Source organism: Stenella coeruleoalba (genome assembly GCF_951394435.1).
Source record: "Stenella coeruleoalba genome assembly, chromosome: 10".
Lineage (NCBI taxonomy): Eukaryota > Metazoa > Chordata > Mammalia > Artiodactyla > Delphinidae > Stenella > Stenella coeruleoalba.
The window spans coordinates 74089979-74115705 of NC_137156.1; the positions used below are offsets into that span (position 1 = coordinate 74089979).

Here is a 25727-nt window from a genome sequence, read left to right on the forward strand (position 1 = left end):
CTCTGTCCCACCCCACATCCACCCCACTCAGACAGCACCAGACTCCTTGCCGTCCACTGCATTTGCCATGACCTCCCACCCTTGGGCTGCTCCCTCTTCCGTGAATTCCCCTCCCATGTGGTTTCTCAGCTCCCAGGATCCTCCCCGATCAGAGTCCTCGCTACATCGTTCTGCATTTGTCTGCTGTCCTGTCTGGCTTCTCCACCAGACCAGGATGTCCTCAGGGCAGGGTCTGTGTTTCCACCTCAGTAATGCCGCCAGCGGCACACCTCCTAGCGCCGAGCTGCAGGATAAAACGTGAGGCATGTGGTCACTTCCGTCAGAGAGCCACAAGCCCCAACACTGAAGTGACTTCGTCCTAAAAATCACCCCTGCCAGGCCTGGATGGGAGTTCTGTCCACAGAGCGCACAGGGGTCTGAACCTTTTCCGTCTAGTTTCCTCTCTCATCCTGCAGGTGCTCGACGTGTCTGGGGCGGACATGTTGGCCAAGTCGATTGCCAACTGCCAGGTGGAGCTCCTGGAAAACTGTGGGCACTCGGTGGTGATGGAGAGACCCAGGAAGACAGCCAAGCTCATTGTCGACTTCTTAGCTTCTGTGCACAGCACAGACAACGACAAGAAGCTGGACTGAGGCCCCAGTGGCAGCCTGCGCTCCGCACCCAGCATCCACTACCATCTCCAGAATCTGACACAGCCACCACTTCTCAGGGATCCTGCCCCAAATGCGGTGGGAGCGCCAGCGTCCCTGAGGAAGCCAAGTCCTCCAGCCCCAGTCTCTACAGATCCACAGAGCTTCGGGGGCCACGAGGAAAACTCCAAGATGTTTTTCACAAAATGCACATTCACATGGAACGAAATAAGAAAACCCATCTATGAAATCTACCCAGAAGTCTTCAAGTTCATGTCACAAAGCGCCCACATTGGACCATAACCACCGAGGACATTTTCTTTAAGATGTTCCTCACAGACTGAGGCTCGAGGTATTTCTGTTGCTTCTGACACTCTCCCGTGCATGCTCAGTGGCTGTTTTAGGAGCGTTAGTCCCCATTCACCAAGCCCCTCCCGTTTATGTCTAATTTAAGTTTACGTAGAGTCCCATATGTGAATGCAGCCCGTCAACTGCAAGACCACGGAGGAACACGGCAGGCTGTAGAAAATATTTACACATGCAGAAGGGCGTGTTCTGCCTTGCCAGCTCTCAGAGCAGCAGAGAACACAGGTGGGTGATTTGACCAGCACCCCCGTGTCAGGTATGTCTTGAGTGAACCCGGGACAGCTGCAGTACAAAGAACACCTGGCAGGGTGGGTTCCCTGGGAATAATTTATTATTTTTTAAAAAGAACTAATAAAGCAATAATGTTCTAGACATCTATCTAAATAATCAGACTCGGGTTCCGCTCCCAAGCACCTCTTTTCTATCTTGCTGTGCTATTGAAAACCCTTGGATGTAAAATACTAGATTGTTAATGAATTCTGTGAATTCTGTGAACAGTAATGTGATTGAAAATAAATCTAAACTGCTGTAAAAGTGACCACAATGACATAAAATAAATTTAATAAGTCTAGATCAGCAACATGCAAGTGGTTTCTGGTTTTTGGTGTTTTTTTAACATCTTTATTGGAATATAATTGCTTTACAATGGTGTGTTAGTTTCTGCTGTATAACAAAGTGAATCAGCTATACATATACATCCCCATATCTCCTCCCTCTTGCGTCTCCCTCCCACCCTCCCTATCCCATCCCTCTACTGGTTTCTGTCTTTAAGCTCTTAATGAAGTGCAATGTTGGCAGACGTTCTGTTAACTTTAAAATGTGTTTTTTAAAGTAAGGCTTGTTCTACAGGCATTGGAAGACCTTGCTTATATGAGTTGCTACTTTCATTTCCAGAAATCATGTTTGCAATTTTTATTCAATTGAAATTATATATCAATTTTTTAAAATTTATTTATTTATTTTTGGCTGCATTTGGGTCTTCGTTGCTGCACACGGGCTTTCTCTAGTTGTGGTAGGCGGGGGCTGCTCTTCGTTGTGGTACGTGGGCTTCTCATCACGGTGGCTTCTCTTGTTGCGGAGCATGGGCACTAGGGTGCATTAGGACTTCAGTAGTTGTGGTGCATGGGCTCAGTAGTTGTGGCTCACAGGCTCTAGAGTGCAGGTTCAGTAGTGTGGTACACGGGCTTAGTTGCTCTGCTGCATGTAGGACCTTCCCGGACCAGGGATTGAACCAGTGTCCGGCAGGTTCTTAACCACTGGAAGGCAGATTCTTAACCACTGTGCTACTAGGGAAGTCCTGAAATTATATATCAAAAACAAAAGGCATGAGTCATCAAACTGTTCCTTTTGACTCTCTTCTGTGGCATTTAGGAACCTAAACTCCCCAGGAGATTCACTCTTTCAAATCTTCTTACAGAGTCTGCAGCCATATAGTTCTGGAAATAAAGTGAGAACTTTGGTGAACATTGTGGTCTAAACTGGAATTCAGGACTTGGTCTGAATATTTTAGTTTATCAAGGAAGAGTAGAATATAGATCTTAAAAACAAGAGATGTGAAAATGTGACATCAAACTTGTGGGGTTCAGCTAAAGCAGTGCTCAGAGGGAAATTTATAGGCTGAAATATGTATATTAGAAAAGAAGAAAGGCTAAAAAATAAATAATTTAAGCTTCTATTTTAAGAAGCTAGAAAAAAAAAGTAAATAAATCAAACCTAGAAAAAAATAATACAAATGAGAGCAAAAATCAATGAAGCAGAAAAGAAAGCAGATATTTGACATGTTGCTTGTTCCAGTCTCCCATATTCACCAAAAATTCTGAGCCTAGTAAGGCTCTGGGAGGAGTCAGTCTTGATAGGTTTCAGTAGGGAGAGATGGTTTCCTTGGGGAAGAAGAAGCCTGAAGAAGCCCCAGACCTGGGATAACTACCCCAGATCATTAAGCCTGTTAGATGCAGGAATTGTTATGTCCTGGGTTGAACTAAGAATCAGGTCCAAAGGAGCCAATGCACTGCACCCTCAGTGGGGTCATCCAGAAAGGGGCATGTGCTGGCCATCCCACCTGGAAGGATAGTGGGCAAGGTGTGCAGGACACGGCTCCCACCTGGAAGTGGAAAGCACTCCACTGTCACTGGAAAACGTCACTGGAACCCACACCGCCTGCAGTGGAAGCGCAGGGTCTTAACCACTGGACAGCCAGGGAAGTCCCTTGAGAGTTTTGTTTTTTAAATTTATTTATTTGTGGCTGCACTGGGTCTTCGTTGATGCGCGCGGGTTTTCTCTAGTTGTGGCTTGTGGGCTCTAGAGTGCAGGCTCAGTAGCTGTGGCGCACTGGCCTAGTTGCTCCGCGGCATGCGGGATCTTCCCGGACCAGGGCTCGAACCTGTGTCCCCCCTGCATTGGCAGGCAGATTCTTAACCACTGCACCACCAGGGAAGCCCGAGAGTTGTTTTTGACAAACCTGCAAAGTGGGTTTTCAAGTTTCTCTCTTGGCCCTGCAATTCTGGTCCCATGGTGCTAGGAAGACTCGAAAGCAGAAAAGCACATCTCCCTCTTTAGCCCCACTTCCTGCCTTTGTGATTATGAAGAGCCTGCTGGTTACTGCCCCACTGGGCCCTTTGGAGTGTCTTTAATGACGGTCTTAGAAAGAAGAAAGGGGTCAATCATCACAGCCCTCCCTCAAAGACTGCCCGAAGCTTCTGAAATAAGAGTGGAAAGCCCCAGGAATCATAAGTGGGCTCTTCCCTCACTGCCTGGAGCAGGGTTGTCGAGGCTGCTAGGGATGGAGCCTCCAGGCAGATGTTGAAGAGGCTGAGGGACCAGTAGTGTTTAGAACCCAATCTGCCCGTTAGTCTGGGCTTCTTGTTCTGGGCAGAAGTGACACCAGGAGTGACTGATGCAAGACACTGGATGGAGCTGCCCATGTGTGTAAGTCTATCTTCTAGTTCCCCATCCCAGGGAAACTTAGTTGTTGCTTTGTCCAAAGGAGGTCCCCAGAAAGTACTGGGAAATTGTAATGTATGTCAGGCCAGGCTGAATCATGTAAATTACATGACTGAATCATATAAATGTGCCAGGCGCTATTCTAAGTGTTTTCCATGCATCAACTTATCAAGCTCTCACACAGCCCTAAAAGGGACATAGGACACTGTGCCCATTTTACAGCCAAGGAGACCAAGGCATGGAGAGGTAAAGTGTCTTGCCCAAGCTCACACAGATAACAAAGAGAGAGAAGCCTCTTGGTTTATGATTGAAGGTGCCTTGCAAAAACCGTGCTTTCACCGTTTCAGGCAGGAGCTGTCTTGCTCAATTTCCAGCAGAGCCTGGGGCCCTGTTGGCTTGCCTAGACCAGGCCAGTGTGTGGCAGCTTCAACCACAAATCACTGAGGTCACACCTTGGGCCCCTGCATGTGGGATCTAGTTCCCTGACCAGGGATCGAACCCGGGCCCCCTGCAATGCAGGATGGATTCTTTACCACTGGACCACCATGGAAGTCCTTGGGGTACAAAAGCCTCTCTGTGTTCCCTGTTTCCTGTTTGTAGAAAAAGGCTTTAGTCTCCTAGGCCTTCCCTGAGTTCCTGAAGAGCAGATTCAAGAAGTTACTAATTAGGAAAGTGAGGGAATGCAGAAACAAAGTAAAAGCAGTTAAGAAACAATAGTTCAGTAATAAAACACAGTCCTAGTTCCTCCTGGAGGGATATACATAATAATCCGACACGTATCTTTGAGTTGCTCGGCTGGAACTAAGGACCCACCCTACACCCCCCCGCAGGTGGAGGATGGTGACTACATGCTGAGCACAAGCACTAGACCCCAGACAGGTTGGAACCAGAAGGTTGATGAATAGGATTCCTGAAGCATCACCTGTTACCTCACCACCAAACAATTGGAAGAAAGTCGTCCACCCTGCAGCCCTCGCCCCAAACGTTGCCTTTAATAAAAAGCTCTTCCCTCAAAGCCATTGGAGAGTTTGGGTCTTTTGAGCATGAGCTGCCCCTGCTCCTTGCTTGGCCTTGCCATAAACCTTTCTCTGCTCCAAACTCCGACCTTTCAGTTTGTTTGGCCTCACTGTGCCTCAGGCACATGAACTTGGGTTGACCAAGTCTTTTATTGAAAGTAGCAATTTAGGACTTCCCTGGGGGCGCAGTGGTTCAGAATCCCCCTGCCAATGCAGGCGACATGGGTTCCAGCTCTGGTCCGAGAAGATCCCACTAGCCGCGGAGCAGCTAAGCCTTTGCGCCACAACTACTGAACCTGTGCTCTAGAGCCCACGAGCCACAACTACTGAGCCCACGTGCCACAACTACCGAAGCCCGTGTGCCTAGAACCTGTGCTCCGCAACAAGAGAAGCCACCACAATGAGAAGCCTGCGCACAGCAAGGAAGAGTAGCCCCTGCTCACTGCAACTAGACAAAGCCTGTGCGCAGCAATGAAGACCCAACACAGCCAAAATTAATTAATTAATTAATTAATTTTCAAAAAGTAGCAATATATTGGGTCTATTTCAGAAATGTTTGCTTAGGCCGGGTTTGAGAGCATTTTTTTAAAAAACTCTCATAGTCTCTCTCTGTCTCTTTCCAAGTCTTTCTGTCTCTGTCTCTCCTCCCCCACCCCTTGCCCCATCTCTGTTTCATCATTTTGTCTCGTACCCGTCTGTCTCCATCACCCACACAGACACTCTTAACAGTTGGAAACCTGATTCTTCTGATCCGTCAATCTTTCAAATCTTCCAGCGTCACTCCTTTAACCATACAGACTGGGCTTTCCCATCAGCCGCTTCTCCCTCCCCCTTTCATCCCTCCCACACTGGATGACGTTCATACAACCCTTCCATTCCTCGAAAGGAGGCAAAAAAGCAGTGCAAGTGGTCACAGATGGCGCAGTGGAAATGTCCTCAAGTTACCTGCCACGGTCAGGGCCAGAGGGCAGCGGTGCTGGGGCTGCTGTCCTGGTATCTCCAGCTACCCTTGGGGCCCAGTGTTGCTCTCTGGGCTGGAGATCACCAGGATGTGGGCCTGGGGTTGCCAGTGCCTGTGATGGGATGAGGGTCTTGTGGGACCATAAGTCTAGTCAGGGTGAGGGAGAGGATGTCCTCTGAGCAACAGGACAGCCCCTCTCTCTTGGCTCCTGGAGGAAACTTTCTTTCCATGGTTTCTGGATCTTTGGTCTCTAAACCCTCAGGACAATGACTAGGAACCTCAGGGCACATGTAGAAGGCTGCCAAGCTCCAGCAAGGGATGAGAGGAGAAGAAGGGATTCTTAGGGGCAGGAAGTGGCACCATGGTGACAATCCCAGTGACCCAAGGTGAAAGCTGGCTGGGATTGGGTAACTGTTGCTGAAGGGCAACTATTAGTGTGAGTGTAGGTCTGCAGTCCCTTACCACATCTCACAGAGCCAGATGTGATACCGAATTCAGAAATTTCAGACTTTACAGAGGTGGTATTTTGTGTATACCATACGTTGTGCAACACCCCCAGTGGGATCTGGGGCAGCTTTACATGATCAAATGCATTCGTATTTCTGCTGTATGCTCTATGCATATCCACAGCAAATGGGACAAAAGCTATAAAGAGCTTCACCTCAGGTAGGATTAAGCATTATGCCAGATGAAGAAAGATTTGGTTTCTGGATTTTTCTTGGATTTCAGGATTGCAGATAAGGGACAGTGAACCTGCACTCCCTGTCCCCCCTCTCTTACCTTGGCGGGTGGGGGTTGGAGCTGACATCTTGAGGAAGAGTCTGTTCTTCCAAGGTGGAAAGAGAGACATCCAGATGGGTGTGGTCCACGGCTCCACCTGGTGACCATTAGGGGCAAGTCCTGAATTTTATTTAACAATTATCAGTATTATAAAAGTGATGCCCTGTCACTTTAAAATAAATCAAACAAAATGAATGCTAAAACATTGTGAGCGTCTCCTATACCCTCCACACAGCCCCACCTGTCTTCCATCAGTCCACTTGGAACCCTTCTAGACATTATACTTAAGCACATATGTATGTGTGTGCACACATAGACACAGACATATGTGTAACTGGATGAGGCAGGTACTGAGCCCAAGTTTGACTGCTTGCCGCTCGAAAGGTCAGTACTCGAGAGACAAGTGTTAGTGAAAAAAGTTGTTTTGTTCAGGAGGCCAGCAACCTGCGAAAATGGTGGACTAATGTCTGAGACCATCTCCTAGTTGTGGGTTCAAGGACAAAGGTTTTAAAAGGGAGTTTCAGGAGTGCACAAGCAGGGGGCTACGTGCAGAACAGCACGGTCAGCTCCAATAATCATCTTGAGATGGGTCGTGCAGTGGTCTGGTCAGTGTCATCTTGGTGTTTTTAATGTGTACTCAATTAGTAATTTACTCCAGGGTTGGTCTGCTTCCACCTCCTTAAGTTCAGCCCCTGGAATTCTCAAACAAGCAAGATTAATTCTCTCGTAGTTAGACATGGAAGGAATTTTGTAGCTGGGAAGGCTCCACAGGGTCCTGCTTGGTTTCAGTCCCCCCTTTTCTTTGCTACCCTTCAATCCTGAGGGGAACAGGGGTGGGACAAGAAAGGGAATAAAGTTTTGGATAGGGAGATTAATCATAAACTTGTCAAGGGAACTCAGTTTTCAGAGAACGCGGTAGGAGTTGAGTGCCAGACACAGGATAGCAGTGGTGAGCCAACAAAGACAAGGCCCCAACCTCATGGGCTTTACACTCAAGTTTTGGCAGCCCCGAGGCCCTCTCCCATGTATGCCCCTGACTCATATCACACAATTGGTGGTAATACTGTGCAGTGTGGAGAAAACCATCTGAAGTCAGATGGCCCAATCCACCACTTATAACTGTGATCTTGGGCAAGTAACTTAGCCTCTTGTACCTCAGTTTCCACCTCTGTAAAATGGGGATGATCGTAATAATAGTTACTTTACGACTGTGTGAGAGTTCCATGAGATAACATATATAAAGGTTTTTGCATAGTACCTGGCACAAAGTAAGCACTTGATTATTGAATACACACGATATGTTTCACGAGTGCAGGGGCCATATCATCTTGTTGCCAGTGCCTAGCACATAATAGGGGCTCAGCAAGTACTTACTCAATAAACGAATAGATGAAACTTGGCTTACATTCGGAAATAGGACCATCTGGGGTTTTTTTATGTCAACCCAGACAGAACACTTACTATGCGCTGGGAGCCACAAGAGACACTGAGAACCGGTTCTGTCCTTGGGGATTGCTTTATTTAGGAGATGCTCAGCAGAAGAGACGCTAGATATAAATTTTTTGAACGAATGAAGGCATAGATAAATGAATGATTACGAAGCACGCTCTCGGGCACAATAAACATGCCCTGAGTCCCCTACCCTATGCAGACATTTGCGCACACGGCTTTCTGCAGCGTGGGCACTAGAGGGCACTAAGCATGGAGAGTCTCAGATTCAGAGTCACGCCTGGGTCCTTAGGAGAACTTCGCGCGGTGACGTCATATCCTCCCTAGACGTCACGTATCCGGGGGCGGGACAGAGGGGAGCCAAACGTAAACACCCCGGAGTTCGGGCCGTAGGCTTCGGGGGAGCTCCAAGTCTTGGTGGATTCTTGCAGGGAAAAGGAGTCCGGGAGGCGTCAGTCCAGTCCGACGGAGAGCGGGTAGGCGGATAGCAGGGCGGCTGTTTTCCGGGAGTGGGCTCAGTTGGCCGCACTGGTGACGTATGGACGCGCGCGCCTGGGGCGCATGCGCAAGGCGGAAGGACGGCGGGCAGCGAGGAGTGGTTAGCGGTACCTACCGCTCCGGCCGCGGACGCCAAGGGCTGAAGGCGAGGCTGGGCCGCCAACCTCCCCGGGCTTCTCTACAACGCGGTGTTAGTCGCGGAGGGCGGCTGAGAGGACCGAACGGGTCACGTGTGCAGAGCGCATGCGCCCGGCCCCCAGGTGGGCGCTAAATCAATGGCGGACGTTAGTCTGAGAAAGTTGAAAACGACTTAAGTGCCCAACAGTACGGGATCGAGGATTCTGGGTTTTTTTGTAAATCGTTGACTTCGTCCCAAAGTTATATATTGAATGCTTGCTGTATGCGATGTATTGTTTTAGGTTTTCGGGAAACATCAGAGAACAAGACAGAAAGATGCTTGTTTCTTTTAGAATGTATATTCTAATAGGGCGGGGGAGGGAAGTACGAATAAAGAATAAATGAATTTCACAGTTATGTTAGAGGGTGGTGAATGCTATGAGGAAAAAGTAGAGCAGTGGCATGGGGGGATGACATTAGATCTAAATGCTACTGGAATAAATGGAGGAATGAAATTAAGCAAAGCCATGAAGGAGGCAAGGGAATGAGCCGTGTGGCTATCTGGAGGAAGAGTATTTACAGCATGTGGAAAGGTAGGAGGGAGGCCCAGAGGCGGGAGGGAAAAAGCTAGGAGGTCTGTGTGGTGGGACTGAGCAGGGGAGAGCGGTAGGACGTGGGGTCAAGGTGGTGGGAGGAACCAGTGGTCCAGATCACGGCTGTAAACGCTTTGGCTTTACTCTGAAACGGGAATCTTTGCAAGGTTTTGAGCAGAGGAATGATGTGGCTTGGATGGTTTTTAGTAGGGTCACTCAGGCTGCTGTAGAGACTAGATTGGGGAGGGAAGCAGGGACACCTATTACTAGTAGATCAGGTAATGAGCATCCCTACAGCCACCAAAAAGGCTGACTTCAAAGATGATGATGACAGCCACCATGGAAGTGCTCACATTTTCCTGGTGAGCCTGGTGAATATGCCGGGCTGTAGCGAGGGTTTCACAAGCATCATCTCCTTTAATCTCAGGACAACCTGAAGAGGGCAGAGCTATCACTCACCCTGAGGCTCAGCCCTGTCAGAGGTGACTGCTCAATAAACACTTGCTCCTTCAGTCTTTTTTTTTTTGTAAAATAAACATAACCTAAAATTTACCATTTTTAACTGTACAGTTCATTGGCATTAAGTACATTCACGTTGTTGTACAACTATCACCGTTATCCATTTCCAGAGTAGTCCTGAAATCTTTGCTGTTATTGGCATCCTAAGCCCCAGTCCAGTCTCACTCCCCTACCTCAAGCAGCCAACTCCTCTAGGGTAGTCCGTAACACTTAAAAAACACCTATCGTGTGCCGGATAATGAATGGAATGACTGAGGGTCCTGTTCTCCTTGCCCCTTTAGTCGGGGAGACTCTGGTGATGGGGAAAGAAGCACCAGGTAACTATTGCTGCAGTCCTGAAACCAAAGATAACTCTTGAACATACAGGCCTCACACTACCACCATTTGATCAGTCCTGTATTCAGAAAGTGATGAATACTCTGTGCCAAACTCAGTAAATATTCGTGTTTGTTGAATGGATGGTTGGATGTACCTGCTTGACCCTGACTTCTCATTTTCTCTTGAGGTCATCATTTGGGGGTAGTTGGAAGTGGGCCCAGAGAGGTTTTTGTAAATGCTGGTCTATAGCTATGTGACCTTGGAAAAGTCCCTTTCCTTGGCTCGGCCTCAGTTTCCTGGTCCCTTTAGTGGGAGAACCAGATGTTAAACAAATAGACAATGTTAAGAGATTGTGTAACAAGAGTACCTAACTTAGGGTGTCACAGAAGACCTCCCTGAAGAGGCAGTATTCCTGGAAGAGGTGAACTTTAAGTTAAAATTTGAAAGATGAGTAGGAGCTATCCAGAGTGAGAGTGAGGTAGGGGTGGAGCCAAAGGACAGGGATTCTCTCCAGGGGGACTAGCATGTTCTGAGTTCTTGAAAGTTCCAGATCTGTTAGAAATGGCTTGAGTGTCCGTTCCAGAATTCTTCTTAAGACCTTTGCTGTTTAAGCTCAGTCTTTTGCAGGGCTGCCAAATAGCCCTGTACAGGCCTGGCTTCTAGACAGAGAACAGGCAAATCCAACGTGCGGGAGGCCAGGAGAACTACCACCCCTCATTCTTCTGTTAGTGTTCTGTGTTGACAGAGTAAATAAGAAGAGGGTCTTCGGTCCCAGATTTTACTCCTTTACGCTTTTTACTTTTTTTTTTTTTTGGTATGAATAGGCATCATGCCAGAGTGGTCTTGAGGCAGCTCAGGAGTGGTTGGAATCTCTGTGTGCCTCTGGGCAGGTGTTAGCTATCTTTGCTGAGCCTCAGTGTTCACTTCTCAAAAATGGGAATACTGATAGCTTTTAGCTCATGGGATCATTTTGAAGACATGACCTAAGTCATGTAAAGTGTTTAGCACAGAGCTGGGTACTCAGTAAGGGAAAATGTTTGCTGGGATTAAATAAGAGTACAGTGGTCTGGCATATATAAAATATAGAAACTTCCATTGTGTCTGTATGGGTAACATCAGTTTGACCAGAATTAGATAAGTTATTGTACTAAGAGTTCTTTTAAAAAATCATATAGGTCAAATTCTCATTAAAAAAGTGAAAAATAGCTTGTGTCTTGGTAATTTCTAGCCCCCTTGACCCTTCATGTAGGTGTGATCAGCACTGGAAAAGATGCCAGCCCCAGCTGCCGCATATGAAAGAATAGTTTACAGAAATCCCTCTGAGCACCACTACATGAAAGTCCACCTGTAAGTTCAGTCTCCTGAGTTTTATTTTCGACTACTCTTTTATGAATGTGAATGGCATGAAATTTAATGCAATGCATTTTTTAAAAAATATTTTTTACAGAGAATTTCAAGATCATGGCATTGGACTGAATGCTGCACAGTTCAAACAGCTGCTTATTTCAGCCCTGAAAGACCTGTTTGGAGAGGTATGGAATCACTTGGTAGTTTGAGCACTCCTAAGGTCTTTGTAAGACATAGTGAAAGGACACTTTTCCCAACATTATTTTAAAACTTTAAAACCACATTTGAAATTGCAGAAGCAGACTTTCAGAAGTGATGAGTTTTGTGTAGGTTTGTTCTCATATGCCTTCTAGTTGACAAGAACTTGTTAGACAAATGTTCAGTGTAGTGCAACTCAAAGTATGGTGTAGACTGGCAACCTGCAAACTGCTGGGGTTTTGGGGGGTTTTTTTGCCTGTTGTGGCTTGTACCAGAATGTAAATGAGCACACCGTTTCCTTTACTGAGACAGTCTCCAATGAAAAAAAACTGAGCTGAAATAAACAGTGTGCTCACTGATATTGTTGATTTCCACTCTGGCGCAGCTCCTTATCACAGACCAGCACTTTGAGTAGTCTGTTTTCGCATTCAATTGAAAACAAGTAGAGTTTTGAAGAGAGAACAAAGACAGATGATTCTCAGGAAATTATTTCCTGATACATATTCTATCAAATTAAAATCTATCAAGCACTCATCAAAATAAAAACGTTTACTCTGCAAAAGATTTGGTTCAGAGGCTGAAAAACAGACTACAGACTGGGGGGAAGATATTTGTAAACCACATGTCTGACAAAGGACTAATATCTAGAATATATAAAGATCTCTTAAAACTCAGTAGTAAAGAAAAATACTCAAACACTCCAATTAGAAAATGGGCAAAAGTGGGAGTTCCTTGGTGGTCTAGTGGTTAGGATTCGGCGCTTTCACCGCAGAGGCTCGGGTCCTATCCCTGGTTGGGGAACCATCCCGCGTGCCACATGGCATGGCGCGGTGCAGCCAAAATCCAAAAAAAATTCTTAAAAATGGGCAAAAGATACGAACAGACATTTCACTAAAAAGGGTGTACAGTTGGCAAAGAAGCACAGGTATGGAAAGATGTTCAGCATCATTAGCCATTAGGGAAATGCACATTAAAACCACAATGACACATTACTATACACTTGGCAGAATGACTGAAATGAAAAATAGTGATAACAGTAAATGCTGGTGAGGATGCAGAGAAACTAAATCACTCATACGTTGCTGGTGGGCATGTAAAATGGTGCAGCCACTTTGGAACAGTTTGGCAGTTTCCTTTAAAAAACTATGGTAGTTGTTTTTAAACTACCCTACAACCCAGCAATTGCATACCTGGCTGTGTATCCCAGAGAAATGAAAACTTATGTCCACACAAAAACGTGTACACAAGTGTTCATAGCACCTTTATTAGTAAGAGCCCCAAAATAGAAGTAAGCCACATGCCCTTCAGTGGGTGAATAGTTAAACAAACTATGGTACATTCATACCGTGGAATATACTCAGTAATGAAAAGGAATAAACCATAGATACACCTGACAAATTGACGGAATCTCTAGAGAATTACGCTGAGTGAAAAAGCCAATCCCAAAAAGTAATATACTGGGTGATTCCATGTATATAATGCTCTTGAAATAACATAATTATCATAATTATATAATCTAGAGAAAGATAAGTGTTTGCCTGGGTTTAGGGATGAGGAGGAGTGGCGGGTATGGCTGTAAAGGGGGTCGAAGGAGAGAGCCTTGTGATGCTATAGCTCTTTATCGTGATAATGGTAATACTTAAATTACCTGTATGGTAATATTGCATAGAACTACACACATATACATGTAAACAAATATGAGTGCATGTATAATTGGCAAAATTGGGATAAGCTCTGATTTATTATTTTCGGTTTTCTGGTTTTGATATTGTACTGTAGTTATGCAAGATGTTGACACTGGGGGAGGCTGAGTGAAGGGTGCATGGAATCTTCCTGCACCTTTTTTTTGCAATCTCATGTGACTAATTTTTCAAAATAAAAAGTATGAGAAAAAAAATCCATGCACCCTCTATATGTCAAGTATAAAACCTGGTTCCTGGGGATGTAGTTGTAAACAAACAGACATGGCTTCTGCCTCATGGTCTTGGTTATTTTAATAGGAAACCATCTTGAACAATTAATGGCAAGAACGATGAGTATCTTGAAATAGGAAGTATGTGGGTCCTGTATGTGAAAGAGCGTAGCAAGCAGTTGAGCTTAATCTTGGGAATCAAGGAAGGAGCAATTTAAACGAAGACTTGCGAAAGGTAAAGAGGCCTTAGCAATATGAAGAGGTACAGGAAGAATGTTCCAGGCAGGGGGAAGTTATAAAAAAGCAGGCCCAGTACTCCAGTCCATTAAATAAAATACTGATTTTTTGGAGAAGAAAAGCAGTTGACAGAATTAGTTATTAGAGTTCAAGAGTAATGATGATAATAGTCTGCTGACAGCATTATTCCATACTTAGGTTGATGCTGCTTTACCCTTGGACATTCTAACCTACGAAGAGAAGACCTTGTCAGCCATCTTGAGAATATGCAGCAGGTACGACAGACAGTGGAACACTTCTAGTTTAACAGAGCAGAGAGACGGATGGCAAAAAAAGAGCAAAGGTGCTCTCCTCTGAGAATGAGAAGAATTTTGTCATTGTGAACTCCAGCCAGCTTTTGGAAGTTTAAATTGGGGAGAATATGAACATTCATCCACCAGGAACTTACACCCTAGAGAGCCAAACTTGTGATTTGCTTACAACTATAATGTTTCCCAATTGATAGTCAGGGTTGCAAACTCAGAAGTGTATATTTTAGAAACATTCCTGACTGAGGTTCATGTTTTTCTTTGCCTTTGACATACTGTGCTTTTATTTTTTATTTTATATTTATTTATTTATTTATTTTTGCGGTATGCGGGCCTCTCACTGTTGTGGCCTCTCCCGTTGCGGAGCACAGGCTCCGGATGCGCAGGCTCAGTGGCCATGGCTCACGGGCCCAGCCGCTCCGCAGCATGTGGGATCTTCCTGGACCGGGGCATGAACCCGTGTCCCCTGCATCGGCAGGTGGACTCTCAACCACTGTGCCACCAGGGAAGCCCTGTGCTTTTATTTTTAAAGTTTTCTTATTTTAAATAGGTTTTCTGGTAGAAACTACTTTCTGGACCATCATAAACAAAAGTACTAGGGAGATGTTGCAGGGACAAATCTTTACTTACGCTTTCTCGATCTTTCCGTAGTGGTCTTGTCAAATTGTGGAGCTCTTTGACCCTGTTAGGATCCTATAAAGGCAAGAAATGTGCTTTCAGAGTGATTCAGGTAAAGACCATTCCTTCACATATTCCAAATGAGCTGAGTAGTAGACCAAACTACTTATTAATATGTGTCTCATTTTTGCGCTTGCATAAATCTAGTGTTGTTAACATCATCCAGCTGGGAGGGGAAAATTCAGGGCTTCATTAATTACAAAAATGTGAGACAAAGCACTTAGGTTTTAAATTTTATGGGGAAGGTTTGGGAATAAAACTTGGAACACCTGTGGAAAAGTCTTAACTTTTGTTGCTTAATGCCTAGCGCCTAATGTATTGGAATGCTCTTTCTGAGTTTATCATGACCACTTATTTATCTAAGGCTAGCTCTCAGGATGCTCTTTAAAATGCTACTACCTCACTTTGGTTTATCCTATAGAATAGGGCATGTTTCTACATTGTACTGTGTTGTGGTGCAGTTTTCTCCTGATACTGCCTTAAACTTTTTCTTTCTCTTATAGGTTTCTCCATTTCTCCTTGCATTATCTGGTAACAGTAGAGAACTAGTATTGAATTGAATAGTCTTCAATTTCAGAAGTATTCCTCGCTCTCAAAAGTACATTTTGGTGCCAGCATAATGTATGAGGACTGAAACAGCCTAAAAGCTCCTGTTGATGGAATTTGAGACCTCTGAAGATGCTCCCAGTAATTTCTAGCCATCGCCTTGGGTGGGGTAGGCTTCAGAGGAGTATCTGCCTGAACCAAGCAGTGCTAAACAGGCAGCACTTACAGCATGTGCACATCAGAGTTGGAGACCGGGCTGAACTCAGTAGGGCCTTCACACAGAGGGATGTGGCTATCTTCTCAGAATTAACAGGGGATGTCAATCCTTTGCATTTGGATGAAGATTTTGCAAAACACACCAGATTTGGAAAGACGATTGTACATGGAGTTTTGATCAATGGACTTATTTCAGCTCTCCTAGGTACTAAAATGCCAGGGCCAGGCTGTGTATTTCTTTCCCAGGAAATTAACTTTCCAGCGCCTTTATATGTTGGGGAAGTTGTTTTAGCTTCTGCAGAAGTGAAAAAGCTGAAGCGGTTCCTTGCTATTATTGCAGTGTCATGTTTTGTACTAGAAAGTAAAAAGACTGTTATGGAAGGCTGGGTTAAAGTTATGGTCCCAGAAGCTCCCACATCCTGAAATATGTCTTTAAAGATGCAAGTGCAGACATCAGTGTTACTATTATTGAACAGCCTCTGAGGAAAACAGGGATTGCTGTTCTTCACCAAGGAGGGGCTGATGGACCCATAAACCCACATTGGTGGAGGGGAGCTGATAGAGGGGTGTTCCATTGTCCACTTATGCTTTGGCCTTATGCATCACACAGGCTTAAGTATATTTATCATCTGTCTATAGGGAATTCCCTGATGGTCCAGTGGTTAGGACTCTGGGCTTTCACTGCCGTGGGTGCGAGTTCAGTCCCTGGTTGGGGAACTAAGGTCCCGCCAGCTGTGTGACACAGCCAAAAAAAAAAGCAAAGAAAAAGTGACTAGACGAAATCAGAGATGGGGCTTCCTTGGTGGCACAGTGGTTAAGAATCCGCCTGCCAGTGCAGGGTTCACGGGTTCGAGCCCTGGTTCAGGAAGATCCCACATGCCGTGGAGCAAGTAAGTCTGTGCACCACAACTGAGCCTGCGCTGTAGAGCCTGTGAGCCACAACTGCTGAGCCCGCGTGCCACAACTACTGAAGCCCACACCTAGAGCCCGTGCTCCACAACAAGAGAAGGCACCACAGTGAGAAGCCCGAGCACCACAACGAAGAGTAGCCCCTGCTCTCTGCAACTAGAGAAAGCCCGTGCGCAGCAACGAAGACCCAACGTAGCCATAACTAACTAAATTAATTAATTAATTAAAAAAAAAGAAAATCATAGGTGATTCTAAGGTTGGACATTGTGTCCAGGCTCCCATGAGGTGCCATTAAAAAAAAACCAAAAACTGAAAAAATATTGGGAGAGTTATCATTTAGCTTAATGTTCTACTTTTAGGATTTCAGACCTGATTAGATTTGCATTTGGATAAGAGAAACCTACCTATATCTGTGTAGAATAAGTTTCTCACTGAATTTATAACTAGCTAGCATTTAATTATTGAAGAAGATAGGTCATCTTTGAACACCTATCTTTTACTAGTAAATATTCTTAGATTCTGTTCTTCAGCAGTTTCTGGGTCAGAGTTTATTGTAATTTGTTACTGTTTACACCAAGATGGTAATTTGTTCAATGTTCAGTGTCACTTGCCCTTCAGATGGTTTTCCTGTTATCGGAGGAGGGCTTATGTGCAGATTTGGACTCAGCTATGTAAGTTCTCTTGGTCCCATGTATAAAACAGGATAAAAACACCTGCCACACAGGATTGTTGGAGGTGACAGATACAAATAGTTAAGCACAAGGTCTAGCTTATAAACAGTAGCTACTACTATTGCCCATTCTCTTCTGTGAATAAGGTTAGAGGTTTTCCTGAGTTTGGTGCTAACTGGCCAAAAGTTAGAGAACAGACCAGTCTTTCAGGATGTCAGCCAATCTCTGTTGGTATTCTAAACTTGGAATAGATCTTGAATGCAAAGCTCCTATTTTAGTAATCCAGATTTGTTTATCTCTCCCTTGAAAATACTGTGGGGTCCCCCCTTATATAAATAATATATGCTTTTATTTAAAAAATTATAAGGTAAAAAATTTAAGGAACACTGTGGAGGCCACGTTCTTAAGAGCTGAGGGGTATTAGAGAGGAAATGTGCCTAATGTGTTATTACTAACTGGTCATGCCCAACATAGCCAACACTATTAAGACAAGAATCTATAGTAGAACATACAGGTGGTCCACCTGTGCTCTGTAGCTTTAGGTGGTGGCTCAGACCACAGCTAGAAGCTTTGATGAGGAAGGTAAGATCAGGTTTAATTGGTTGCATCAACCAACATTTCCTGGAAAAAGATTTTTTCTTCCTGCTGGTGGATGAGTAACTAGATTTTTAATTTATTTTTTACATCAAGGGGGTCAGACTACTAGAAGGAATTATTCTAGTCACTAGAGGGCAGTGATGTGTATAAATAAAGTGAGTATTTTAAACTTTAATACTGTACCATACTCTAGTTTGTTGGTGAGATGAAAATACCAAAATCAGAGTGAGAAGCAAGGATGCCATTATCATGAGTTTCAAAATGGGCAGCATGTGTAGATTTAGATCCACCTGAAGATGGTGTATTTATAGGTGAAATACTATACATGCCTAAAATTTGATATGACATTGAAAAACAAAATGGGAAACTTAAGTCACAAAATAGAGACTTGAAGCTAAGACTGTATACTCCTGCAGAACTCATTCTCTGGGACTTAGCAGCAGTCCTGAAGCATGGGTTCATAAGTAGAGTGTGATGTAATCATTAATACTATAAGCTGCCATTCTTTCAATGATAAGCCAATTTTCTACATTAATTCTAATCCTTTAAACAGTTTTATGAAGTTAATGTTCCATTTTATAGGCAAGGAAACAGACTGATGTGGTGTGACTTGCCCAAGGTTGTACAGGTAATATGCAGTAGAGCTGGGATTCAAATAGCCCTGCCTGGCTCCAGGGCATTTTTTCCATCACCCTGTGGGTCTTAAAATGTTCCCATACTGGAACACTTTCAGTTTCTATAATGATATCTTGTTATGTGGCAGTAAAGTGTTTGGAACCACTATTCTATATACTTCTGTTTATACTCAGAATGTTCTAGATCTTATTCCCTTGCTACAGTTGTAGTGTTTTCCCCTTTGCTGTTACTTGATGGCTTCTACCCACACCTATTGCCTACACTTTTTCTAAGCTGACATTCAGTGATTATTTGTCTTCAGAGCAGAATTACTGAAAGAGTTATTCTAAAAATGAAACATCATGTGCAAGTCAAGTATGGTGGGGAGGGATGGATGTCAGATCTGGCGGATAGCTGATTAATACTCTGTAACTTAAAGTAGCTTCTCAATATGAGCATTTCCTTTTTTTTTTTTTTTTTGTGCTCAGTAGATGTCATGGTCTTCTTTGTGAACCAGTGATCTTTGTAAACCAATAAAAAGTTGGAATAGAGAAGCAGGCAAGAAGTTAGGGATACTTGTCTGTACACAATGACTTGTTTTTACTCAGAGCCAAGATTCTCAGACCTCTCATGCTCTGTTAAAGCTGACTAACAAAAACTAGCTGGTTGGCTTTTTCATTTTGAGCTCTGTACAAGTTGCCAGAAAGAATGGCTCTTCTAATGAAAGCATGGGTGACCCTCAAATCAGGAAGTCCCCTTCCAGGTAATTGCGAAGTGGCTTTGTACAGGGTCACAAGTGGAAGTGAGTACAAAAGTACTGACTAAAATATGAGGCCAAATTGTACTAGCACTTTCCACATAGGGGCATTATAAGACTGCAATTTATGTAATGTTTGATTGCCACAGAAATGTATACCCATCTTAAGCAATTTCAGTCTAATGTACTGGAAAATTGCTTAACAGCTTTTTATATTCTATTAGAAACATTTCCATATTGGTGAAGTGCCACTCATTTCTTTTTCTGGGCAGCAAATCTTAAGTAGCAGCAGGGAGAAAGCCTCACCACAGCCACCATTCATCTTGTGTATTCAGCTAGAAAAAGAAGAAACTGCTAAATGCACATTCGTACCTCTTAGGTAACCACAGGTTTTCATTTTGTGCTGAATTGTTAGTCATTTTTCTTCTATGTTCTCAGAGTATGATTAAGAGACCAATTTACTCCCAAAGAAAATTGCTACTAAATTACATCTATTAAGTTTTTATATTAAAACATACTCCACCAAAGGTTGACAGTCACTCTGAGCAGTTGTGCCACTCTGAATGCCTCATGCACTGGCATAATTTATTAACTGGCTCTATTTGAACAGAATGCAAGTGCTGTGGAATTACTCTTGGGCTGCAGTTGAGTATCTCCAGTGTCCCAGATGTTTCACTTCCTTTGTTCTTGGCTTTTCTTCATATGGATTACAAACACAGCAGAGGCTAGAATTCTCGACATCTTCAGAGAAATTTTGAGTTGGAGCAAAATCGTAAGAAAACCCAAAGACAAATGTGGACATTACATAAATAGAACAGGATTAATGGAAGGCTCCACAAGCAGTCGATTTCTAGGCTACAATCAATTTTTAGGGCGGCTCTTAGGTAGGCCACAGTTCATATGACCTTATAAACCCTGAGCAAAATTCCTCTGCGATGTGATGGGAAATAACCCGTAAGGGAAGTAAGAAAGATCAAATGTGAGTTGTTTGATTTATCCAGATGGTGAATATTTAAAGAAAGTCGTTCAGAGTTGGGAGGGGATGCTGCTTAGGAAGCACTGAGTTTTTCACAAGCTTCTATGTCTTGATTTGTAGAGCAGTTGCCAGGTCTAGAAGTAACCTCACTAAAACTCATTATCTTCAGTCAGTCTGGCCAAATGTCAAGCTGTTAGATAAACAACCTGTGGGCCATCTAAACATTCGGCAACGTGCAAGAATGTAAATTTTTTTTTCCCTCTGCCAGCCCTGAGTAGTGTATGTGGCAACAACTAAGGTACTGCATATCTCATTTGCTTTACCCAGCATGAGACTGGAAGCAAAGTTGATTTGATTCAGATCAGCTCTGGACTGGGGAGTTGCCCCACCTTCAGTATGAGCCACTTCAAAAGCCAAATGGATAGCGAGGCTGTCATAGGATTGGGGCCAGGTCTCCAGAGGATCTATTTAGTATTTATTCTGAGAGGTTTACTTTAGTCAAGAATTTCTAGAGAATGAGAAAGGCTAGATTGAGAGTGTGGCTTCATTTCATCAAATATCTGGTTTCTCAGTTTCGTTTTCATAGTAAGGAAGACAACAGGCTGTCACTTGATGACCTTTGCAACTCAAAGGTTATATAACACCATTATTTTTCTCCTAATCATACAAGTAGCTTCACTAGAGACATTTTGAAAAGTGCAAGAAAACAAAAAAATAGCATCATGATTCCACTTGCTAGAGACCCTCAGTTAATACTTTGGTGGGCTTCCTTCTGGTGTTTTTCCTAAAATATATTTTTAAATCTTGGGATCATAAAATGTATATATTGCTTTTTTCTACTTACTGTTATATCTAGAGCATTTCCCAACATCAACATCCTTTGATAATCTCATTTTTAATCATTGCAAAATATTCTGTTTATGATTGTACCATGATTTGTCCAATCTCCTATTGTTAGATATTTATCCTTGAGTGCTATATATTTGCACTTGTCTCTGATTATTTCCTTAGGATACTCTCCTGGAGGTGGGATTACTGAGTGAGAACATTTTCAAAGCCCTTGATATGTGTTGTCAAATCCCAGTTCCTAGTGCCAGGCCTATTACATGCTTAAGCACTCAGTAAATAATTGTTGAATGCATAAATGCCTTTTGGAAAGGTTGGACCAATTTATATTCCCACCAGCGGTATGCGAGAAGAGCCTTTTCTTGATCAGCCCACGTGATAGGAATAATGATTAAAGCAGAATTTTGGTTTCTGTGATTCTGGTAATGAAATAACCCATTTGCCTTAAAGAAATGGAAGTAAAAAGTTGAACCCTCCCTAAGTGATATATAGTTTTGTTTTAATGGACTGCTGCTTTTAAACACACTGGGACAAACATGGAATGCAGGAGAATTTTGATTATTTTAGGATGTAATCATGAAGTTCCATGTTTCCCTCTTCATATCTCTCTCTCCACTGAGTCTTGGCTTCTAAGTCAGTCTGTCATGGCTACTTGGCCACTTAGAGTTGCCCAGCAATCCCCTTAAGCTTGTGATCTGGGGCGGGTACCCTTTAGATACTGTCTGGGCTTGTGCTGTGATGTCAGATTGTGGTCATGGTGTTTCCAAGAAATTTTGTTCTTTTGTCTGAAATGTAGAAATTTAGGGAAGATAAATTTAAGAGTTAGAAACTTCCATCCTGAACTGTAGGGGAAGGAAGAAACTAATATTGTCTGAGGTTTTATTATGTGCTGAGCCCCTTCCCATCCTACTGCATTCCTCATATCAACCCTTCCAAAAAGTATTATCTCCATTTTGCAGATGGGGACTGGGGCTCAGAGAGGTTGGGTAACGAATTCAAGGTCACACAGCTGGTAATTCCTGGAGCCCTGAAGATCCTGGTCATCTAATTCCAAGTCTAACTCTCTCCACTGTCCTGGGACACTGCCCGGGGAGACAGCACTGTGGGTGGGCCAGGATTATGGCCTTGGGTTCAGGCAGATGGGGCCAATTTGGGGCTGAGAAGTTGGTGGCAGAGTTCTCTGGCTCTGGTTTGAGATTCTTGGAGCCAGTACAGTGGGACTGACCACCGCAAGCCTGAGGTTGAGAGTTCTCAAGTTTGAAGGCCTTGTGGGCTGAGCTAAGAGCTGGGGCAAAGGGTAGAGGTTGGGAGTTCGTGGACCAATACCCAATTTTTAGGGTCCCCAGTTCAAAGAGCTCTGGGTCTGAGGGTCCTGGAGTCTTAGGGCTCCAACTCTGGGGTCCAATCTTGAGGGCCCAGCTGTTAGGTTCTTGGGTCTGAAGAGCCAGGTTCACGAGTTCCCCATAAAACCTGAATCTGAGGGGTTTGTTTTAGAAAGTTTCTGGGTCTGCAGGGCACAGACCGAGGGTCACATCCTGAAGCCCCTTTTTTTCTGGGTCTTAGGGTCCTTGGACCTGGGAGGCCTGAGTGGGAAAAGTCCAGTTGGAAAGGTCTCGAGACTGAGAGTCCAGCTTCTGAGGGCCTAATGCGAAAAGCCCATCAGCGAGAGGCTTGGGATCTTTGCGCCTGAGGGTTCCCGACCGCAGGGTTCCTGACCGCAGGGCCCCAGACGCGATGTTTTCGGCTCTGAGGACCTCTGGAGGTGATGATGGCTTAGGGTGAATTGCCCCGAGATCTGAGGCCCGGTGCTAAGGGTACCGGTCCTGCGGTGCGGCCACGTGGAGGCGCGGGTCCAGGGCAGCGGTGACTGCGACAGTTTGGCGCTAGGAACCCGCGGGAGGCGGCGGGGCAGAGGGTTGCCAGTGTTGACAGCAGCGGCGGAGGGGGAAGATCGGCGCTAGGACCCCGAGGACCCGGCGGGCGGCGGCGGCGCGTGGGGCGGCGCGTGTTGACAGCGGCGGCGGCGGCGGCGGATCCCGGCGGGCGACGGGAGTCGGCGCCTCTGGTTCCTGCCCCTGGTCCCGAGGCGGTGGTGGACGGGCGTTCCGGGATGGCCTTCATGGAGAAGCCGCCGGCCGGCAAGGTCCTGCTGGACGACACGGTGCCGCTGACAGCAGCCATCGAGGCGAGCCAGAGCCTGCAGTCCCACACGGTGCGCGGCCCACCGGGCGGGCGGGCTGGCGGCGCGGGGCGGCCCCGGGCCCTGAGAGGGCTGCGGGCGGCCGGGCGGGGCCCGGGGCAGGGGTCGGCGGCCCAGGCCGAGACGGCTCTGTCGTGGCGTCGTTCCTGGGCCAGGGTCCCCGGGGCCCAAGCGGTCGCTGAAGTCCGGAGGGGTTGAGGGTGGGAACCGCAGCCCCTTGGGCCAAGGAGTGGGAGGGGCTCGGCGGTGCCCTGGAAAGGGACTCCGAGTTGGGGGAGGTGTTGGATTCCCGGGCCCACGTCGGGCCGGCGGAGTAAAGAGACCACTCAGGACCCTCTCATCCGTTTCTGCCCTCCGCCAGCCATCTCCTCCTCTTTGGGGCCAGTTTCCCTCCTTTAGGCTGGGGATATCGGTGGTGGGGTTGAGAGTGTGCCAGGCCAAATGGAAGTGTGACTTTAGAGCCTACTTGTTGGGATAGCTGCGGCCGGGGTCTGCAGCCCCATTTCCAGGTCAGCTGTTTGACCGAGGCACGGGGAGATGGTGAGGGAGGCAGTCTGGGCCCCTGCTGAGGCAGGTGTTTGAAATTGCTCCTTCCCTCCTCTAACTTGCTCTTTAGCAGGCAGTGGTAGCAGTCATTTGAGTTTAAAATCCACTGGAGTAGCATAAAGGAGTAGTAGGTCCTCATAGTAAACACAGGCAGAGTTGATTTCTGTTACATATAGGGTGTTTTATGGGTCTTTAAAACCGTGGTTGTTTTCATTTACCTGTACCTTGTTTTTGAAAAGCACAATATAATTTACAAGTAATAAACCCAGAAACCAGCAAAAAAACAGGAGCTGCCAGCCAGTGGGACTTTGTTTGGGAAATGATGAATGGGAGAGAGAGATTCCTTAAATTGTAATGTTTTGTTAGGTTCCCACATCAGATTCTGGCTCAGAGGCTTGTTTGTTTACCATTGCAGGGCGTTTGGGGTTCATCGTCTGGAGGCTAAAGCCCCACAATAGCCTTCTGTTTCTCCTTTTGCTCAAGCTGTTCTGGCGACTTCAAAGAGACCTTTTATTCTGTTGTATTAAAGTGGGACTTTTTTTAACCTCAGTTTCCTCTTCCGACAGCCATGTTTTGTAGGGCTTGGATTGTTCAAAGTGTTCATTTCCAGTTAGGAAAATGATCATACATTTTCTTTCGTTGTGCATATCTTTAATCCTGTTCTACAGACTTGTGAGAAGGCACCGTATAGGACAGAAAGGAGTGGGGTTGAGTCTTTTAGGCTTATTTGGTACTGAAAGTCCAGAGAGAGAAGCTTGTAAGTGCTCACAAACCACTTCTTCCAGAAAGCATTTCATGGTGGCCACTGCCCCAAGCCATGTGCTCACCTCCACCTTAACCCTGATCAGTTTATTCTGTATTTACTTCTTTAGTTTACGTCTCCCCCAGGCTGCGAGAGGAGCAACACTTTTGTGTTCATTTTTGGGTCCCAGCTCCTGGCGTCTGATAGGATTTCATGTGTTTTTGAATGAATAAGTAAATGAATTATAACCTTACTTCGTCTTTTTTTCTGTTTGTGTAAAATGGTAGTGATAAAAATTGGAGCAACGTGACATCTGAGGTTCTGCGTTAAAGGGTGAGTGCTGCAGCAAGGTGGTGAAAGATGTAGTAGGATTCCATTTTTATTGCAGAGATTTTCTTTAAGAAATAAAGTAAAATAATTTAGGGTAGAGAGTGGCAGTTCCTATAATGATGACTGAACACAATGACTCACAGGAGACACATAGAGGCAGATGTGGTGGAGTAAAAAAAAATGCAGCATTGTCTTGCATAATTTTTGACTGTTTTGTGTTCTTGTCATTTTAGCTGTAAAATCTAAGAGTGAAAAGTATTGCATCAGCCCTGAACTTTATTGAGAAAATGATACGTGATGCAAACTTTTTGAACTATTAGTGTCATAAGAGTAAGTCCCCTTTAGAACAGGAACTGTTGGAAATTGTTTTGGAAAGAAGTAGTTGCTAAGAGTGGTCTACAGAAGAAAAAGGCATTGTTTTCTGTTGGGAAGGTTGAAGATGGCTTTCTGGCTTGTTAGCTGAAGGGAGATGGTATCCCCAAAGTCAGAGGACAGTCCTCCCTTTCAAATGCCGAATCTCTAGGAAGTTGCTCCTTGGCTGTAGGACAGAAACCTACAGAGAGGGTACATAGTGGACATCCTTTGGGTTGGAAGAGGCAGGACCTTAATATGGGTTTGGGCTGATGCTAGTCATGTGATATCATTGGTTGGGCAAGTCACTTAACCTTTTTTGATGTTTAGTTTCGTCATCTGTAAATGGCAGTAATAAATGCCTGCCCTGCCTGTCATCCACAGTTGTTACAAAGATCAAATGAAATAATCTTTATGAAGTATTTGTAAAGTGCATTCCTTCCTTCTTCCATCTATTCACTTTATGGCGCCATATATGCAAAGGATTAAACACATTAATGCGTTTTTATTGCAAGTAAGCGCATTTCTGTCCATGGTTGCTTTCATTTATCAAGGTTGT

General features: G+C 44.9%; 4 protein-coding genes across 15 annotated transcripts in view; all 4 read left to right on the forward strand.

Moving 5' to 3' along the window:
- ABHD6 (abhydrolase domain containing 6, acylglycerol lipase) overlaps positions 1-1568 on the forward strand; it is a 53709-nt gene extending 52141 nt beyond the window's left edge. For 5 of the 6 annotated variants that reach the window (XM_079934396.1, XM_079934395.1, XM_079934397.1 and 2 more), the window contains one exon: positions 456-1568. In XM_079934396.1, the coding sequence (XP_079790522.1) occupies positions 456-632 (177 nt within the window). In that variant the 3' untranslated portion in view covers positions 633-1568. The remainder of the gene's footprint in view (positions 1-455) is intronic. The other variant, XR_013830204.1, reaches the window with a different exon arrangement.
- Positions 1569-7784: 6216 nt separating this feature from the next.
- RPP14 (ribonuclease P/MRP subunit p14) lies at positions 7785-15507 on the forward strand. Of its 4 annotated transcripts, none has more exons than XM_079933976.1 (6): positions 7785-8617; positions 11415-11533; positions 11634-11718; positions 14079-14155; positions 14840-14918; positions 15370-15507. In XM_079933976.1, the coding sequence occupies exons 2-6, from the start codon at positions 11457-11459 to the stop codon at positions 15424-15426; spliced, it is 375 nt and encodes a 124-aa protein (XP_079790102.1). In that variant the 5' UTR covers positions 7785-8617; positions 11415-11456; the 3' UTR covers positions 15427-15507. The 4 variants fall into 4 exon arrangements, with proteins under 4 accessions (XP_079790102.1, XP_079790100.1, XP_079790101.1 ...); XM_079933974.1 differs by having other exon boundaries at positions 11436-11533; XM_079933975.1 differs by lacking the exon at positions 7785-8617 and adding an exon at positions 8687-8899.
- Positions 15508-15544: 37 nt separating this feature from the next.
- On the forward strand, positions 15545-17980 carry HTD2 (hydroxyacyl-thioester dehydratase type 2; the record flags this gene model as incomplete). The annotated part of the gene is made up of 1 exon (XM_079933973.1): positions 15545-17980. One exon carries the CDS (start codon positions 15545-15547, stop codon positions 16049-16051), a length of 507 nt encoding a protein of 168 aa, XP_079790099.1. The 3' UTR covers positions 16052-17980.
- A 5029-nt stretch (positions 17981-23009) lies between these two features.
- PXK (PX domain containing serine/threonine kinase like) overlaps positions 23010-25727 on the forward strand; it is a 75747-nt gene continuing 73029 nt past the window's right edge. For all 4 annotated transcript variants that reach the window (XM_079933476.1, XM_079933474.1, XM_079933477.1 and 1 more), the window contains exon 1: positions 23010-23211. In XM_079933476.1, the coding sequence (XP_079789602.1) occupies positions 23110-23211 (102 nt within the window). In that variant the 5' untranslated portion in view covers positions 23010-23109. The remainder of the gene's footprint in view (positions 23212-25727) is intronic.